At 38.3% G+C, this 20,763-nt stretch overlaps 1 protein-coding gene across 7 annotated transcripts in view; it reads right to left on the reverse strand.

The window, feature by feature from the left end:
* The window catches only part of CNTN4 (contactin 4), a 560,752-nt gene that overhangs the window by 67,421 nt on the left and 472,568 nt on the right, over positions 1-20,763 (reverse strand). For all 7 annotated transcript variants that reach the window (XM_081245077.1, XM_081245074.1, XM_081245075.1 and 4 more), the window contains one exon: positions 14,019-14,146. In XM_081245077.1, coding sequence (XP_081101203.1) covers positions 14,019-14,146 — 128 coding nt within the window. The remainder of the gene's footprint in view (positions 1-14,018; positions 14,147-20,763) is intronic.

The raw sequence follows: 20,763 nt of genomic DNA on the forward strand, positions 1-20,763 counted from the left end.
CAAAATCCATTTCAACATTGGACATTATAAAAAAGAAAACTCACTATAGTTGAAAACAAACCACATGGATCTTGAAATACTTTATCACTGAAAAGCTCAATGTAAACCATTTTTTTCCTTCAGTAGGGGACTAGCTGTATGGCAAGATATAAGAGGACAGACGTAACTTAAAGGATGTATGTGAGAAAGAGAGGGATTTTTATTTACGTATTTGAAAAATATATAACTTTAATAATGCTGGGCATGTGTTCAGACATGGTAGCAGAGGTAGGTCAGAGATCTATGCTTTTTAATATCAACCTCCTCTCAAGTAAGGATTTTATCACATTAATAGCTAAATCATACTGATTGTAAAACAGCTGAAATGAGGCATTTAGTATGGCCTATGACAGCCGTGAAGAATGAAACGTGAGGTTTTCAGGGCAAGCCAGATGGATATCTTCAATATACTTCTTATTATCTGCTTGTGGTAATAAGTTCAATTAAACTGAATCAGTACAACACAAGTCTCTTTGAATTGCAGGGAAAGCAATTAATTATGTGCTTCACACTTAATGAAGCCAAAAAGTCATATTCTGTTTGCCTTTTTGTTTGTTTTGTTTATTTTGATTGGTAAGTACTCATTAGGAAATAACCATTTATTTCATTCTACAGTAGGGTTTTTTCCTTAAAAGAAAATACTTGGATTAAACGGGTTAAATATCACTAGGAATAAGGTCTTCTCTTTTCTACAATGTTTAGGAGAGAAGGAGACAATCAGAACCATTCTCTGGATGATTTTGACTATAATATCTGACCATGTAGAGGAATTCTGACCCGAGGTTTTCTTTTTAACTAGAGATATCACACATGTAAAACTACAAAAAATGTTTACCGATACTCATATTCCCATTTCTAGAATTAACAGTGTTTAACATTTTTCCCATAGATCTCTAGCCTTTTCCCCCTCTGAATATACATTAAAAATTTACCCCCCAAAATATTATCAATACAGCTAAAGTCCTTTCATGTAACCTTACTCCAGATTCCCTCCCTCGCAAATATAATCACGAGTTAGCACTTACGTTGAGCATGTATTTGTATGTTTAAACATTATATGGTATTATTTTTATCACTAATTCTCTATTAAATCATATTGCATGCATTATATGAAATACTACCAAATGTATTATTCTTTAATTTGCTTGCATTTTTTTTGTCATTGCAAACAACATAATGAACATCTTTGCAAGTCTACCTCAGAACATGTGTAATTTCCTCTAGAGTAAATACCCTGAAATAGAATTGCTGGGCCAATTTTACTAGTTCTCCCCAGTGTCTATTGCAGGTCACATTCCTACTCATACTGTGTGAGTACCATTTTCTTCACATTCTTACCAACAAAAGGTTTGGTTAGATGTCTATCTTTTGCCAGTCTTATATATATAATGTCATATCACACTGGTACTTTAATTTGCATTTCCCTGATTACTAATGAGGCAGACAATTCTTCAGAATCTTGTTGATACACACGATGTCTTTTATACTAAAGGCAAGTACATGAAAGCTGCTTTCAGCATAGAGGCCTTCCTAGGAAAAGGGCAGAGTTAGCGTAGAGAAGCACAATAGTTAAGGAATTATGTCTTCCCTCTGGACCAAGGATGGAGAAATGACGGGTAGGATGGAGTCAGGGTAGACTGTCCTGACACACAGTCTTAATAAATTTAAATCTCAACAGTATAAAAGGAGAGAAGCTCTTTTACAGAGATGATCAGACAAGAGGACGATCATACCCATGATTGATACTGCTAAAGGCACACTATTTACTAAATCTATGTGGCCCTCATTAGGGCTCACAAGAATCTCAGGGGAAATAATTATGCTCTGTTTCATTGAAATCTTGGCTTCGTGTCTTTGTATAAAGAGAGTTCTAGGTTATGTCATGCTCCGTGAGCACAGGAAGAACAAGAGGCACAATCATCTACACTTTCTTTAGGCTTCTATTTGAGTTAGCTGCTACAAACTCCAGTGTGGTAGGTCTTCTCACATCTAACAGGATCTAGTACTGAAATGTTCCGGCCACTGTTACTCTACCAGTAAATCTAACATAATTAGCATTTAGCACTTCTAACAACAAACTTTTCCTTCCTATTCTAGATGCCTTGGGTCAGAATTTGTGTCAATCCTATTAAAAAGGCCCTTAATTATCATCTCGAAATAACTGGTTCCAGTAGAAGACATCCAATTAGGTTGAAACGTATTCTGTTATAAGGGCCCGACGTTAAAAGCTTTTGTTGTGGGTTAGTAGCCAAATGTCATTGTTGGTTACTGATTTCTGATTGATCCTCAGTCAAATATGGATAAAGCCTTGAATAACTTTACATAGAAGATGTAGGCTGCTTCAAACTCATTTTCAAAAAAGGTTCCCATTGAAAAGCCTCTACATTATCGTGTCGGTCATGCCATGCCTGGAAAGGCTGATATTTCTGAATTTCCTACAGTTTAAACAGAAGAACAATTTTTTATAGTGCACTGTAGTAATGTTGCAGAAACTCTTTGGTGTTGGTAAGAAAATTCCTTTTTGTCTGCTACCTGTATGTATAGGATAGTATCTTGTCTTCTAAACGTAAGTAAACTCTTGATGGAATGGACAATGAGGACTAATTCTGACAAGGAAAAAATGAATTAAATGTTCAGGAAGCCAAAGGAACATCTTCACTTTGCAGGGTTACAGAATGAGAACACAAAATAATCTCTTATTAGGAATATATATGGTCTTAGTTAAATACTACTGAGAACCCTTTTTCTATCAAAGACAGTTAAACTACAAGTTTATTTTTTTCTTAAAATAAAAGTAATTCTGTGCACTGAATAAAAATTAAAATAAACAAAAGAAATATACTTATACATTTATTCAAAATTTTAAAAAAATTATATTAAATTTATTTATTAAGAAATCTTTTAAAATCCAGACGGAATCAGGATAAAATTTGTATACAGAAAAACTTCAAAAGAAAAAAAAAGAACAAATTATTAGTAAAAGACCAACCTGCACCTGAGAGATGTGTATTCTACATGTTGGACAGTTCAACTGATTTAGGCTGTGACAGTAGGAAGTTCAGGAAGAGATTAATATCTTGGAAAACCTCAGCTGCCATGTTTATATGCTCAGCTGATACACTTTAGGATTCTCCCTGGCATAACAGTCTGGTTCTAGCAGTGTGAGGGTTTCTCAATTCCTGGAGAGTCAGAGTGAGCACACTGTTCCAGTGTCTGACAAGGTTTTATCCTCCACTTTCTCAGTCAGTGATCCAATTGCCTCTCCTCTGGATTTTCACCTTACATCCCAGTACTGAGATCAACCCTTTTGATACTGGGGTGGGGCTAAGGGCCTGGGAAAGAAATCTCCCTACCAGTTCCAGCTTGTAATCAGACTCAGGAGATGTGAAAATTTCCAGTTGTGTTGTCACCTGACTAGGCTACACCTTGGAACAAATTTTGATGATCTGTCTGGGGAAGGAAAAGGTTATCAAAAGAAAGGATTAGTAAGTATTTTTCTGTAAAGGGCTGAATAGTAAACGTTTTAGGCTTTGCTGGTCAAGAGGCAAAACTGAGGATATTATGTAGGTACTTATATGATCTCTGTCATGACTGCTCAACTCTGCTGCTGTGCAAAACCACCATCATTAATATGTAAACAAATGACACAGCTGCATTTCATTAAGATCTTATTTATGCACACTGAAATAAGAACTTCATAAAATTTTTACATATCTGAAAGTATTATTATTCTTTTGATTTCTTTTCAACCAGTTAAACATGTGGAAACCATTCTTAGCTGCTGGGATGTACAAAAATAGATGGCTAGCTGGATTTGGCCCATGGGCCATAGTTTGCCAACCCCTGAAAATGCAGTCTTCTGAGACTTTGGTGTGTATGATGAGTTTATTAAAAATGTAGTGTTTTCAGGTCTCATCCCTAAAGATACAGATTTGTTAGGTTAGGGGTGAGGCATTGGGAATCCACTGAACTTCCACTTAGTAGGTGGCATGTACAAAGTTCTTTGATGTAGGATATGGTTTCTCAAAGTATGGTCTGGAACCACTAGCCACAGAGTTACTCAAGGTCACTTTGGATGTAGTTCAGCTTATAGCCGTGCATTTCATTTTGAGCCCTGGAGGTGATTAATAAGACCTAGGGTTGCTATTACCATAATTATCTTGATGAAGTATATCCAAGACAAAGAGAAGTCACTCATCTTGAGGACTGCTACTTAGAAATATCCGTTATAGGAAACCTGTACAGTAAAGACACTGTGTCATGCAAAATGGCATGCCTTTAACTCTGCTCTAGAGATAAAAATGAATTAGTAAGTACAATGCTGCATGGAAATGTGGCCTGCCTTCCATATAGTTCTTAACAATGCTCACAATCGCTAAAGCACTTCTTCCATGAAAGGTCAAATATGATGCTTTCTGTTAGGATCCAAGGGTCTGACTCGAGAACTCTTCTTGCTTAAAATGAAATAGCAAACCAAAATTCGAAATAGATGCTAACTAGCTAAAAAAATAAAATCAGTCAAGTTTAGAAATTCAGATGATGGGATGATAATCAAGAGCCCCCTGGGCACCTGTCAGAATTCTGCAGTTTGGAAGCCTGCCCATGCATAATCTGAATATTTCTCCATTTTGTGGTTGCCTGCTAGAGATGTATTTTAAACCTACTGTACCTGCTGTAGTGGATTTGTCCTCTCTTTCCCTGCCTCTACTTACTGTCCCTGTGTTTGACAGTATCTTCAGCTTCTCTCCAAAACACTGGGGTGGGGGTTGGGGGAAAGAGAATTGGATTTTAAAAGCGTTGTTAATGACAGAATTATTGTAAAACGGTTAGAGGAGATGTGTTCTCATGTCTGACCTTCACAGTGTTTTAATCTGAGACATTGGAGGAGATCAAAACGAATACAAGCACATTTTAAGGTTAGAGTGCAACTTCTCTGATAAATTAGTCCCTTTGTAGATCTCTAAATTGAATTAAAACACAGTGCTCCATCTATTTTGGACTAAACTGCTACATTTACATTAAAGGTACAGCACTCAAGTATTCTGATGTGAGATTCAGGACCTGGCACAGTTCATACGGAGTTCAGAATGGTTTTCTCTGCCTTTATCGTGCTTTACAGGGCAGATTTCTAAACTGTATTTCTCCATTTATGTTAATGTCCTTCTCGGAGACCTGGTGGTCTGGGTGCCCCTCTGCACACGCGTGTCCTTCCCATTAATGCTAATGGGAGTCAGAACCAAGCAATGGGAAATAAATGTTCTCTCAAACATCTTCTGACCTTACCCAGGTAACAGGATTAACCCTGTGAACATATTAACCAGATAAAGCTCGTATTTCTTTGTCCCACCTCACCTGGAAGAATAATATAAGAATCAGAGGGCCTCTGTGGAGAAAGTGACTACAGTTGAATACCAGAAAGAACTCTGCTTTGAAACAAATGAATTCCCCCAACAATCAGGTGGGGAAACATCATACTTTGACTTCACAGTTCCTGCCTACCTCTGCCTTCCTCTTTTCATAGGCCACCAGGCTCTTCTGGTCCCATCCTTCCCACTCTCTCATCTATTACAAAATCTCAGTTTTTAAAGTACTCATTTGTACAGGTGAATCTATTTGCAGGGCAGGAATAAAGGCGTAGACATAGAGAACAGACATGTGGACACGGGGGGATGGGGAGGGTGGGACGAATTGGGAGATTAGGTTTCACATAAGTACACTACCATCTGTAAAATAGATAGCTAGTGGGAACCTGCTATATAGCACAGGGAGCTCAGCTTGGTGCTCTGTGACCACCTACATGGGTGGGATGGGGGTGGGGTGGGAGGGAGGATAAAGAGCAAGGGGATATACGTATACATATATCTGATTCACTTCACTGTACAGCAGAAATTAACACTACGTTGTAAAGAAATTATACTCAAATAAAAAAAAAATAAAGTACTCATTTGCCTCATCAAAAACTAGTATTTTCCGAGCCCAATCCACCAGAGGGCAGACAGCAGAAGCAAGAAGAGCTACAATCCTGCAGCCTGTGGAATAAAAACCACATTCACAGAAGGATAGACAAGATGAAAAGGCAGAGGGCTATGTACCAGATGAAGGAACAAGACAAAACCCCAGAAAAACAACTAAATGAAGTGGAGATAGGCAACCTTCCAGAAAAAGAATTTAGAATAATGATAGTGAAGATGATCTAGGACCTTGGAAAAAGAATGGAGGCAAAGATCGAGGAGATGCAAGAAATGTTTACCAAAGACCTAGAAGAATTAAAGAACAAACAAACAGAGATGAACAATACAATAACTGAAATGAAAACTACACTAGAAGGAATCAATAGCAGAATAACTGAGGCAGAAGAACGGATAAGTGACCTGGAAGACACAATGGTGGAATTCACTGCTGTGGAAGAGAATAAAGAAAACAGAATGAAAAGAAATGAAGACAGCCTAAGAAACCTCTGGAGAGACACAACAACATCTGCATTATAGGGGTCCCAAAATGAGAAGAGAGAGAGAAAGGACCCGAGAAAACATATGAAGAGATTACAGTCGAAAACTTCCCTAACATGGGAAAGGAAATAGCCACCCAAGTCCAGGAAGTGCAGAGAATCCCATACAGGATAAACCCAAGGAGAAACACGCCAAGACACATAGTAATCAAATTGGCAAAACTTAAAGACAAAGAAAAATTATTGAAAGCAGCAAGGGAAAAACGACAAATAACATAAAAGGGAACTCCCATAAGGTAAACAGTGGATTTCTCAGCAGGAACACTACAAGCCAGAAGGGAGTGGCATGACATATTTAAAGTGATGAAAGGAAAGAACCTACAACCAAAATTACTCTACCCAGCAAGGATCTCATTCAGATTCGATGGAGAAATCAAAAGCTTTACAGACAAGCAAAAGCTGAGAGAATTCAGCACCACCAAACCAGCTCTACAACAAATGCTAAAGGAACTTCTCTAAGTGGGAAACACAAGAGAAGAAAAGGACCTACAACATCAAACCCAAAACAATTAAGGAAATGGTCATAGGAAATAGATAATTACCTTAAACATGAATGGATTAAATGCTCCAATCAAAAGACACAGGCTCGCTGAATGCATAAAAAAACAGGACCCATATATATGCTGCCTACAAGAGACCCACTTCAGACCTAGGGACACATACACACTGAAAGTGAGGGGATGGAAAAAGATACTCCATGCAAATGGAAATCAAAAGAAAGCTGGAGTAGCAGTACTCAGATCAGATAAAATAGACTTTAAAATAAAGAATGTTACAAGAGACAAGGAAGGATGTTACATAATGATCAAGGGATCAATCCAAGAAGAAGATATAACAATTATAAATATATATGCACCCAACATAGGAGCACCTCAATACATAAAGCAACTGCTAACAGCTATAAAAGAGGAAATCCACAGTAACACAATAATAGTGGGGGACTTTAACAGCTCACTTACACCAATGCACAGATCATCCAAACAGAAAATTAATAAGGAAACACAGCTTTAAAGGGCACAATAGACCAGATAGATCTAGTTGATATTTATATGACATTCCAACCAAAAACAGACTACACTTTCTTCTCAAGTGCACACAGAACATTCTCCAGGATAGATCACATCTTCGGTCACAAATCAAGCCTCAGTAAATTTAAGAAAACTGAAATCATATCAAGCCTCTTTTCTGACCACAATGCTAAGAGATTAGAAATCAATTACAGGGAAAAAAACATAAAAAACACAAAAATATGGAGGCTAAACAATACATTACTAAATAACCAAGAGATCACTGAAGAAATCAAAGAGGAAACCAAAAAATACCTAGAGACAAATGACAATAAAAATACGACAGGCCAAAACCTATGGGAGGCAGAAAAAGCAGCTCTAAGACGGAAGTTTATAGCAATACAATCCTATGTCAAGAAGCAACAAACATCTCAAATAAACAATCTAACCTTACACTTAAAAGAAACAGAGAAAGAAGAACAAACAAAACCCAAAGTTAGTAGAAGGAAAGAAATCATAAAGATCAGAGCAGAAATAAATGAAATAGAAACAAAGAAAACAATAGCAAACATCAATAAAACTAAAAGATGATTCTTTGGAAGATAAACAAAATTGATAAACCATTAGCCAGACTCATCAAGAAAAAGAGGGAGAGGACTCAAATCATTAAAATTAGAAATGAAAAGGGAGAAGTTACAACAGACACTGCAGAAATACAAAGCATCCTAAGAGAACACTAAAAGCAACTCTATGCCAATAAAATGGACGACCTGGAAGAAATGGACAAATTCTTAGAAAGGTATAACCTTCCAAGACTGAACCAGGAAGAAATAGAAAATATGAACAGACCAATCACAAGTAATGAAATTGCAACTGTGATTAAAAATCTTCCAACAAACAAAAGCCCAGGACCAGATGGCTTCACAGGTGAACTCTACCAAACATTTAGAGAAGAGCTAACACCCATCCTTTCTCAAACTCTTGAAAAAAAATTGCAGAAGAAGGAACACTCCCAAACTCATTTTATGAGGGCACCATCACCCTGATACCAAAACCAGACAAAGATACTACAAAAAAAGAAAATTACAGACCAATATCACTCATGAATATAGATGCAAAAATCCTCAACAAAATACTAGCAAACAGGGGCTTCCCAGGTGGCGCAGTGGTTGAGAGTCCGCCTGCCGATGCAGGGGACACGGGTTCGTGCCTCGGTCTGGGAAGATCCCACATGCCGCGGAGCGGCTGGGCCCGTGAGCCATAGCCGCTGAGCCTGCGCGTCCAGAGCCTGTGTTCCACAACGGGAGAGGCCACAATAGTGAGAGGCCCACATACCGCAAAAAAAAAAAAAAAAAAAAAAATACTAGCAAACAGAATCCAACAACACATTAAAAGGATCATACACCATGATCAAGTGGGATTTATCCCAGGGATGCAAGGATTCTTCAATACATGCAAATCAATCAATGTGATACTACTCCATATTAACAAATTGAAGAAGAAAAACCATCTGATCATCTCAAGACATGCAGAGAAAGTTTTTGACAAAATTCAACACCCATTTATAATAAAAAACTCTCCAGAAAGTGGGCATAGAGGGAACTTACCTCAACATAATAAAGGCCATATACGACAACCCACAGCAAACATCATTCTTTTTTTTTTTTTGCTGTAACGCGGGTCTCTCACTGTTGTGGCCTCTCCAGTTGCTGACCACAGGCTCCAGACGCGCAGGCTCAGCAGCCATGGCTCACGGGCCCAGCTGCTCCGCAGCATGTGGGATCTGCCCAGACCGGGTCACGAACCCGTGTCCCCTGCATCGGCAGGCGGACTCTCAACCACTGCGCCACCAGGGAAGCCCCAAACATCATTTTTAATGGCGAAAAACTGAAAGCATTTCCTCTAAGATCAGGAACAAGACAAGGATGTCCATTCTCACCACTATTATCCAACATAGTTTTGGAAGTCCTAGCTATGGCAATCAGAGAAGAAAAAGAAATAAAAGGAATACATATTGGAAAGGAAGAAGTAAAACTGTCACTGTTTGCAGATGACATGACACTATACATAGAGAATCCTAAAGATGCCACCAGAAAACTACTAGACCTAATCAATGAATGTGGTAAAGTTGCAGGATACAAAATTAATGCACAGAAACCTCTTGCATTCCTTCCAGCAAACAAAAGCCCAGGACCAGATGGCTTCAAACAAACAATCTAACAAAATGCAAATCTCTTGCATTTTTCACTGAAGATGAAAAATATGAAAGAGAAATTAGGGAAACACTCCCATTTACCATTGCAACAAAAAGAATAAAATATCTAGGAATAAACCTACCTAGGGAGACAAAAGACCTGTATGCAGAAAACTATAAGACACTGATGAAAGAAATTAGTGATACAAACAGATAGAGAGGTATACCATGTTCTTGGATTGGAAGAATCAATATTGTGAAAATGACTATACTACCCAAAGCAATCTACAGATTCAATGAAATCCCTATCAAATTACCAGTGGCATTTTTTACGGAACTAGAACAAAAAAATCTTAAAATTTGTATGGAGACACGAAAGACCCCGAATAGCCAAAGCAGTCTTGAGGGAAAAAAATGGAGCTGGAGGAATCAGACTCCCTGACTTCAGACTATACTACAAAGCTACAGTAATCAAGACAATATGGTGCTGACACAAAAACAGAAATATAGATCAATGGAAGAGGATAGAAAGCCCAGAGATAAACCCATGCACCTGTGGTCATCTAATCTATGACAAAGGAGGCAAGGATATAAAATGGAGAAAAGACAGTCTCTTCAATAAGTGGTGCTGGGAAAATTGGACAGCTACATGTACGAATGAAATTAGAACACTGCCTAACACCATACACAAAAATAAACTCAAAATGGATTAGAGACCTAAATGTAAGACCAGACAGTATAAAAATCTTAGAGGAAAACACAGGAAGAACACTCTTTGACATAAATCACAGCAAGATCTTTTTTGATCCACCTCCTAAAGTAATGGAAATAAAAACAAAAATAAACAAACGGGACCTAATGAAACTTAAAAGTTTTTGCACAGCAAAGGAAACCATAAACAAGACGAAAAGACAACCCTCCGAATGGGAGAAAATATTTGCAAACGAATCAATGGACAAAGGATTAATCTCCAAAATATATAAACAGCTCATGCAGCTCAATATTAAAAAAAACAAACAACCCAATCAAAAAATGGGCAGAAGACCTAAACAGACATTTCTCCAAAGCAGACATACAGATGGCCAAGAAGCACATGAAAAGATGCTCAACATCACTAATTAGCAGAGAAATGCAAATCAAAACTACAATGAGGTATCACCTCACACCAGTTAGAATGGGCATCATCAGAAAATCTACAAACAACAAATGCTGGAGAGGGTGTGGAGAAAATGGAACCCTCTTGCACTGTTGCTGGGAATGTAAATTGATACAGTCACTATGGAGAACAGTATGGAGGTTCCTTAAAAAACTAAAAATAGAAATACCATATGACCCAGCAATCCCACTACTAGGCACATACCCAGAGAAAACCATAATTCAAAAAGACACTTGCACCCCAATGTTCGTTGCAGCACTGTTTACAATAGTCAGCTCATGGAAGCAACCTAAATGCCCATCGACGGAGGAATGGATAAAGAGGATGTGATACATATATACAATGGAATATTACTCAGCCATAAAAAGGAATGAAATTGGGTCATTTGTAGAGACGTGGATGGATCTGGAGACTGTCATATAGAGTGAAGTAAGTCAGAAAGAGACAAACAAGTATCGTATATTAACGCATATATGTGGAACCCAGAAAAATTGTACAGATAAACAAGTTTTCAGGGCAGAAATTGAGACACAGATGTAGAGAACAAACGTATGGACACCAAGGGGGGGAAGTGGCGGTGGGGGTGGTGGTGGGATGAATTGGGAGACTGGGATTGACATATATATGCTAATATGTATAAAATGGAAAACTAATAAGAACCTGCTTTATAAAAAAATAAATAAAATTAAAAAAAAAGAAATTTGTGCAGATGTGAACCAGATCACAGGAACAAAGAGAAAAAAGAACTAGCATTTTCCTACTATACACTAAAAGAAATAATTACTTAAATTCAAAAAAACCAGTTTAACTCTGGATTGCCTAAAATAATCTGTTATATCATACATGCGGAATCACTGTTTACATTTTACTAGAAGGCAAAAAATGAAGTGTTAAGTTTCTTAACATGGAAAGAAGTTACTATGTCAGCAACATTTATATCCACCCAAGTAAGGAGGCGATCATTGTGCATTTCATCATTGGTGTCTCTCTAAGCTTTGTACCATAATTCACTACAAGAGGAGCAGCAGGGAACTCTATGCATGGTTAAGAATGTTTTTATCCTGGGGCTGGTGGTACTCCTGGGAGATGGACTCTGATGGGAAAGAGAGGACTTTCCTTTCTGCCAACTATTTTGAGAGCTGAGGAAGTCAGGTTTATAAGAAGGATACTAACCAAACACAGGACATAACTTATTCCTACATGTGAAAATACCCCAGTTTCAACAATACATAGCAGCATATATATGGCGTCTCTGCTCAGGTGTTCATAGTCTTTCACAGTCTCAGTCATGTCTTTGTGGCAGGCTCCCTTCTCTTTACTGATTCTCCTAATGGGTGGAAACTTCATGAATTTCCATTTCAATAAGATTTAGATGGTATGTATAGCCATTTTGTTAAAATACAAACAACAACAGCAAAGCAACTACTAGTATTTCCTAAGTGCCAAGCACCATGTTAAGCGGTTCACATGGATAATCTCAGTCATCAAAACAACCCGATGAGGTCAGCACTGCTATTATCCCAACACAGGTTAATTATCTCATCCAAGGTCACGGAGCCAGTAAGTGGGAGAAATGAGATTCAAAGCCAGATCTCTCTGACTCTAAGCCCAGCCTCTTCATCACTACTGAAGACTTCTGCCTACTCTTCTCTTTTATCTCCATAACTAGCAAATCATCTATAGTTAGGTGTCAGCTCTGTCACTGATCAGCTCTGAAACCTTGCGGTTCCTCCTGGTCCTAGTTCATCACTAAGTCTCCTTTTGTAGCTGAGAAAGCTATACATTAGCAAAGACGTCTAGCTGAAATTTTGTTTTACAAGTATTACTAACTTCTTTTTCCTCTGCCCTGTGAAACAGAACGAACACATAGTCACATACCCACACTATTGCTCTGAGTGAATAATAGGTTGAAATAGCTGGAGTCCATCCAAATACAGATTTACGTCTGACTCTTGAACTTACAGTTTTCTATCTGCATAGACAAGTATGTCTATGATAAAAAGGCTTCCATAAGTGGCAGTACTTTTCCAACTTCTAATGACTCCGAAATATGTAATTAGGTAATTTTTAGTTTTCTCCTTTAAATTAAAATAGAGGCAAATATTCTTTGGGGGATATTTTTATTTGCCTTAGGCTATCTTACTTCACAGAGGGAGCTACAAATGGGCAAGAGGGAAATAATCAATATGCTATAACACATCTGTATCTATTATAGAGAAACAGGAAAAATGAGTAAGATTTCCTGGCACAGTAGAAAGAACCAGGGAGAATGCAGAATCAGGATTCCTGGGTTCACATCCCTCTTCTGCTACTGGTGACCCTGAGAAACTCACTAACCTAAGCTTTATCTTCCTCAGTCAGATCATTGCCAAGATCCCTGACTCGGGGGCGAGATATAAAGTGATAGAAATGCAAATTAAATGTAAATTAAAATCTCATCTTTCACAATTCTTACTTGGTACTTTCAGCCCATCCCATCAACCTGGTGTTGGAATACACTTACATCCTGTGCCATGCCAAGAGCATAAAGGACTTTCTGTCTCTACTAAAAAGCACCCAGGCTAAGGGATGTGGAAAATTTTATTTCTTTAGAACTGACAGGGTTGGCTGGGTGACTGAAGCAAAACACAGGGGTGGTCAAAGCCCTTTATTAATATAATAATCCACATCCATACCCCTGATAACCAAGGCAGCTCTTTTAAAAAATTGCCAATGTCATTGCTTAAACAATGTTAGCTAAAATTAGTATTTGAGCCGTGGGTTTTTAATTTGTTAGCACAGTGTTCCTAGACATGAATTCCAAATCTATAGAGACTTGAAAGAAATTTAATTAAAGGATTGAAGATAACATTAGTTATAATGCTATCATAGCTACAATGGCTGTAATTCTCAAAACTGTATTGGATAATTCTGAAATAAGATAGCTTTTCAGTCATATGCATCACCAACAGTTCTCTAAGAAAGATTAATCATATCATGTTTTCCATGATGAATTAATTTAACAACACAGTGATATCTGTACCTATTAATATGAAGGATGTCACTTCAACAGATTTCATTATTTGAAATGAGGACACACATATTAATCTATATGTTCTCTGGGTTAGTAATTACCTTTTACTACCAGGTTTCCAGTACTGCTAGCAGTTCCAAAATGGTTAGTGGCTATGCAGGTATAACTTCCAGCATCTGATTTAGTCACATTGACGATTCTGAGACTCCCGTCTTCAGAAATGGTCATTCTGAAATCAAAGCAAATAAACCCAAAATGGTAAGTTTATCCCATATGACCAACTGGAAATTATTTCTGTCATTCTGTCATTTTCAAACGATTAAATCATGGCTACATCACTTGACAGCTTCATCTTTAGGATATTCATCTACATATACATAATTAGGACGCATGACTTAGTACTTTTAATACTTTTCTTGCTAATATGGTCTCAACAGTCCGTTGGAATAACTATTAGAAATAGGAGACAGGTTGTAACTATTCTCTCTCCTTGGCAGCTCTAACCACATTATGCAAAGAGAAGGCTTACTGTAGATCACCGTTAGTCTTAAAACCGCTGAAGAATAAGAAAAAAAAAATCCCTTGATTGGCCACTTTATGCATTTTCATTGAAAGTGTTTTCTTCTAGATGAGAAGGCTTAAATTAAATGAGTTATTATTAAGCATATTTCTTTCTGAAATATGTCAGGCAATACACTTTTAAAAAGATGTAAAAACTGAACTTAAAAAATTAAAATATTCCACAACATGGTATGACTTTGGCAAAATAGCAAATGTAGATGGCACATCTCAGGGCCCACAGTTAGGGACAAATATCTACTACCAGGTGGGAAGGAAACACTTTCACTGACAGACACAAAACTGGAACAGGAAGGATTCCAGAGAACCCTGTTTTAAACTTGACTACAGCTGAAGGGAGAGATGCAAAGATGAATAAGACATACAGCATGGCGTAGAGGCTAGCTGGAGAAACAAGAAATGTACACAGATGGCCCATTCAAGGTAAATGCTTGTTGAATCTTCACTGTATCTTTCAAATCTACCCACTTCTGTCTATCTCTTCTGCTCCCTCTTTTTCACCCAACCCTTCATGACAGCCTCTTAAATGATCTGTCTATTTCTACTCTTGTCCCTCAAATGCATTCTTCAGTCAGTGACCAGGGGATCTTTCAAAATATAGATCAGATTACGTCACACCCCCCAGGCTTAAAGATCCTTCTTTGGCTCTGAGTTGCACTCAGAAGAGATTCTTTCCTAGAACCTACAAAGCCTAAGGGATCTGGCCTTTGCCCTTCTCTCGCCTACTTTATTTCATCCTAATCTTTCTACCCTTTGGTGAACTCTAGTCACACTGGCTTCTGCAAGTTCCTAAAGTATCTGAACCCCTTTCCCACCTCAGGACCTTTCTGTCTGCTGTTCTGTCTGCCTTGATATCAGGGCATAGCTGTCACCTTCACACCCTCTCAGGACCTCAACTTGGAGATAGCTGTTCCTTATAGACTTTTCCTGACTCACATTTCTAAAGTGAATTTCCCTTTTCCTGTTATTCTCTTTTCCTGCAGCCACTTTATTTCCTCCCATTCAACACAATCCAGAAGTTTTGTTTACTAGTTAACTGTCCCATCACATGGACTATCAGCTTCTCTGAGGGCAGGGACTGTGTTTGTTTGAGGACTCAATCTCCTGGATCTAGTACACAGGACCGACATGTAGTAGATGCCCTGTAAGCATCTGTTAAGTCATGGAGTGAATAAGTAAATAAATATCATAAAGAAAAATCAATATTATGTTATAGGAATTCAGAGTCACTGAACCACTTGGCGCTAGTTCCAACCTTAACAGAGTCCTTCACAAAAGGACTAGGATGGGCACAGCCTTACTTAATAGAATTTTGGCTAAACATTTTAAAATCAAGGGAAGATTTAGATGCACTGGATCGCAAATGCTGCATATACTTTTCTCAAAGGCTCTTAGGGATAGAGAAGTGACAGCCTTCCTGACGACCCACTCCAGGTTCCGATTCAGGCTGATGAGACAGTATGAAGGTGTGAGAACTCTACAAAGGATGCTGGCATCAGAAGGATGGGTGTTCAAATTCCAGTTCTATCAGCTCTAGCTGTGTGACTGGACGGAGGCAACTTGCTTAACTTTTTCAGCTTTAGCGTCCTCATCTATAGAATAGAGCCGTAGTACCAATCTTCTAGGATGACAGTAAAAACTTATGTAAGAGGGTCAGTGAGATTTCTGGTAGTTATTAGGTAGTAGTTCTCTTTTATCTTCAAAACTGTCCTCTTATTTAATCATTGGCATATATGGGGAAAATGGGACACCATTCTCTTAATATAGTTATTAAATCAGCCTGCTTCATGCACTCCACCTATCACATGTGACAACCTGAAGGCATATACGAATTAACTGGGTCATCCCAAATCAATGTACAGGATACAGACAGGGAGGCCCTTTGTTCATTTACACCATAGATATACACATAACACTTGCTCAATAAAGAACATATGATACCCCATGAGCCAAAGAGCAGAATGTACTTACAAAAATAGTGGTGATTAAATCCTAATTACCTCAATAATCACAAAAATAGCTTTAAAGGAATTAATCATATTCCCATTTACAAAATAATTTGCTGGAAACTGTGAAATGTTGGCATACGAGAACTCAATAAGGAGGGTGACATTTGTGTTTTCGACATGGAGTCTTCTTCCACGAAGTAACATAGGCCTACGGTGTATTAAACACTCTGAGGGGTGAGCTGACTCTTTCAAAGCACCAAATTTATACCATTTAAAATTCCCCAAACCTAAAAAGCCTGTATCACACTGCATACTGTATAATGCCAAAGGATATGAATAAGGAAACAAGCACAGGATTTGTCATCAGATGACCTGGGTCCTAGCCTTGACCCCGATACTTGCTAAGTGTAAGACCTGGCCAAACGACTTATGCTCCAAGACAAGGTTTCTCAACCTTGGCACTACTGGCATTTTGGACCAGAGAAGTCTTTGTCCTGGGGAGGATGTTTAACAGCATCTTTATCCTCTACCCACTGTACTCCAGTAGCTCTGCCCCTCCTCCCAAGTCGTGACAAACAAAAATATCTCCCAAATATTCCCTGGGGGCAAAATCACCCCAAGTTGAGAGCCACTGATCTACATCAGTCTTTATTTTTTAATTACACAGGATACTATGAGGATTATCTTATACAACAGATAATATATGTGAAAGTTTCTATTAACTGTAAAGTGCTGTACAAATGTTTTTCCCAGCGTCATTTCCATCCGTGCATCCCTAATTTTGGTATTTCCATTGCACAAAAGGCACCCAACATATTATGGCTACTCAGCTATGGGACCCAGCTAGCTCTTCACAACCTCTCACAAGGCTCTTCTTTTCCTTTATGGAAATCCACTGTTTCCTCAAAACTTCCCTGTCCAATTTCCTATGGGTCTCATGAAATGAGAAAGGAAATTTATAAACTACTGTACTACCCAATCTTCAAGATTTCAGTGCCTCACAGGGGTTTAGTGTTTTAATCTTCCCATTGTTTTTCACAAAGAGTTGAACAAAGAGCTAAGCCTCCAGTGCTAGAGTTCCAGACAAGGGAGAAGATCAGTGAAGGAGAAAATTTGTAGAAGAATTTGTAATTTTTAGTAGCTGTCATTAAATCACATCATACTTCTACTTCTTCCTAGGGATAATCCAATTGTGGGTGCAATATGAAGCTGGGAGAACTGCTCTTTTGGGAAATTCAACCACTTCCTTATCTGAGCAATGCAGTGTAGTGAATAAGAACATATGATCTGGAACTCAATTGTTTAGACTCAAATCAGGCATGTACCAGTTATAAGCTATGTGACTTTGTGTAAGTTAATGTCTCTGTATCTAAATTTTTTAATTTGAGATAATGTAATAATAAAAGTAACTATATCCATAGGGTTGTTGTAGAGATGTGCAGTGCTCAGAACAGTGCATGGCACATAAAATGCACCATGTAAGTGCACTAGCCAAATGCTCTATTAACTAAAGCTCTGTTCCCTCCTAGATCCATTGTTTCAGGCATTAATAAAAGCCTCTGTTAAGACTAAGACTACTCTGCAGTAGTTCTTTCCCTCTGAAGTCTGGCAACACATGATTATGCTTAAGGAACACACGGGTGACCACAAGTTGTCATGGAAAGGGATGAAAAACTGGGCTCATGCACTTGTAGACATCTACTATCTACCTCCTGTATACCAGGCCTCTATAAATCAGGAGGACCTTAGATGGTTATATAACTAGAAGTGATTCCACTGTGTTATATACCATAACGCACACATTTCTATAAATGTATAGAAAAAGGGGCATTACTTTTTCCAGTGGAGAAGCTGTTTCCCATACTATCTAGAGTATAAAGATGGGCAAGGACGCAGGAGGCCTGGCCAATCAGGAGACCCTATTCTCCTCTCTGCAGTGATTGGTTTAGAAATAGGCAATTCACCAAAATCAGGAGCTATTTGAGGAAACCACCTTTCTGCTGAATTGTTAAGTCCGGAGATGGGCGTCTAGAACCGTTGGCAGTCATTTTGCCTGTCAAAGAAATCATGTCTTCAAGAAGCCAAGCAAAGATAAATAGAGCCCAAGAGACACAGAGAAAAAGAGAGGTAGAGACCTTATGACATCTTTGAACCCCTGTTTCCATCCATGCCTGAAGGCTGCAGTTTCCTTTGGATGCTCCGGTCATACGAGTCACTAATTTAAGATATTAGAAATTGGGTCCTAAGCCCTTATAACCAGACGAATCCAATCGCTTAAAGTAATTACCGAACTTGTTCAGGAGATAGTGGCAGTGAACGTGGAGAGGAGGGAATGGATTCTGCAGATGATTCTGTGATGCCACCTCTATAGAACTTGTTGCTAGAAGACTGATTAACTCCACTATGGAGGAATAACCATGGGGTGCTGAGTATGAAAAAACTGACATCAGCTTCTTCAAACCCAGCTGTAACATATACCATTTATTTCTGCAAATAAAAGCTAACTATACAATGACCTATTGCTTTGAATCTGCTTTTTGGGAATTTGATGAGGGATGAATTAGCTACAGAGCTAACATTTGGCCTTGGGGGCTAATTCGGATGAACCCAAAGAACTTCTGAACTGCACCTCAATACTAATATTTAGATACTTGCTTACCTTCAATTTGGATCCTATACCAACTTAGAAAAAGTATTTTTCACCTAATACTACTGCATCCATTTTTGTTCTATGAATAAAGTGCCTAAATCTAGTTCAAGGACGGTTTCATTTTCATGTCTGTTTCTTCATGAGGTTTCAAAGTTTCTACTTCATTTTTGTTTCCCTATTTCAGACTACTGACTGACCTGTAGCTATTAGCTTAATATGAACTCTGACTCCTCCTAATACTCACGCATAGTGATGGAGTTAGATAAAAAGAATTGAAAATGTAAATCTGTTTCTGGCTTAGAACAGAAAGGTTAACCTTGACCTACCTGCAGGCTCTTTTTAAAACATTGATAAGTATCAGAGAAAAGTCAAAGATGATAAATCAGCAAGCAGTAAAAATAAAGGTATGACATAGGACTTAACTTTCTCTACATGAGAAGAGGTCATCTAATTCACAATATAATAAATTACCAGTCACACAGAGAAGCAGTTGTTCCTCCACTGTCATTTGGAGACTTCAGATCCATAGTGGCTGGGAGCATATTTGGAATTATGAGACAAATTGAATCTCTCTTTCTCAGTATGAGGCTCTGGGTTACAGCCATTGAAGAGCTGACCTTGTCAGTCCTATAAATCTAAACCTACCTGGGGACATTGGACCTTTAAACATGCTGATCTTTTCTTTTTGGGGGCTTTAGTAACAGAGGACAAAAACTGCCAACTCCACAATACGCTATCACCCTACAGAGGAGGGTTATTCTAAAATGGCGACCTATGATTTTCTGGGTAATTCTCCATGGAAGCTCAGTTGCTGATGACAGAGGCAGCATGTCCTCGCCTGCCTCTGAGTCATAAGGAAACATTTCCCTTATAAGTAAATCCCTTTAAAGTGCAGCTTAGAAAATCACTTCTCCCCTTCTGCCAAGGGAGGAATTACGGATTAATAGTTTCCTTTCAACAAACAATGGAAGTATCAAACTGTTAAGTTAAATTTAATATTACCTTTAATATTGTTAGATCATGACTCACTTAAAATTTTACGTAAAAAAAAAAAAAAAAAACCTCAAAGGGTCACAACAGGTTGCCCCTTTGTTTTATACATGATGAGTTCCAGAAAACATGTTTGGAAGTTGAAAGCCTGACTGTCAAAGAATCGGTTTACACGTTACACTGGGAGTGAACACTGGGGGAAGGTTGTGGGGAAGGAATAGTTAGGGAATTTGGGATTGACATGTACACACTGCTGTATTTAAAATGGATAACCAACAAGGGCCTACTGTATAGCACAGGGAACTCTGCTCGATGTTATGTGGCAGCCTGGATGGGAGGGGAGTCTGGGGGAGAATGGATACTTGTATATGTACGGCTGAGTCGCTTTGCTGTGCATCTGAAACCATTACAATATTGTTCAGCTAAACTCCAATATAAAATAAAAAGTTGAAAAAAATTAAACAAACGAAAAAACCTCAAACATCGTCAACAGAAGCACTGCTACGTCTCAGCTCAAGCAAACTGACAGGATGGTGGGGTGCTGTCACAGGACCCCTGGTCCCAGGAACCACAGGTGATGCCCTAGAATGAGGAACTGCCTAGCCATACATGCGTTTGCTTCATTCTGCAACAAAATTTTCTTTTAAACCAAATAATGGGGAGAGTTCATGTAAAAAC

Source organism: Mesoplodon bidens (genome assembly GCF_964165515.1).
Source record: "Mesoplodon bidens genome assembly, chromosome: 10".
Taxonomy (NCBI): Eukaryota; Metazoa; Chordata; class Mammalia; order Artiodactyla; family Ziphiidae; genus Mesoplodon; species Mesoplodon bidens.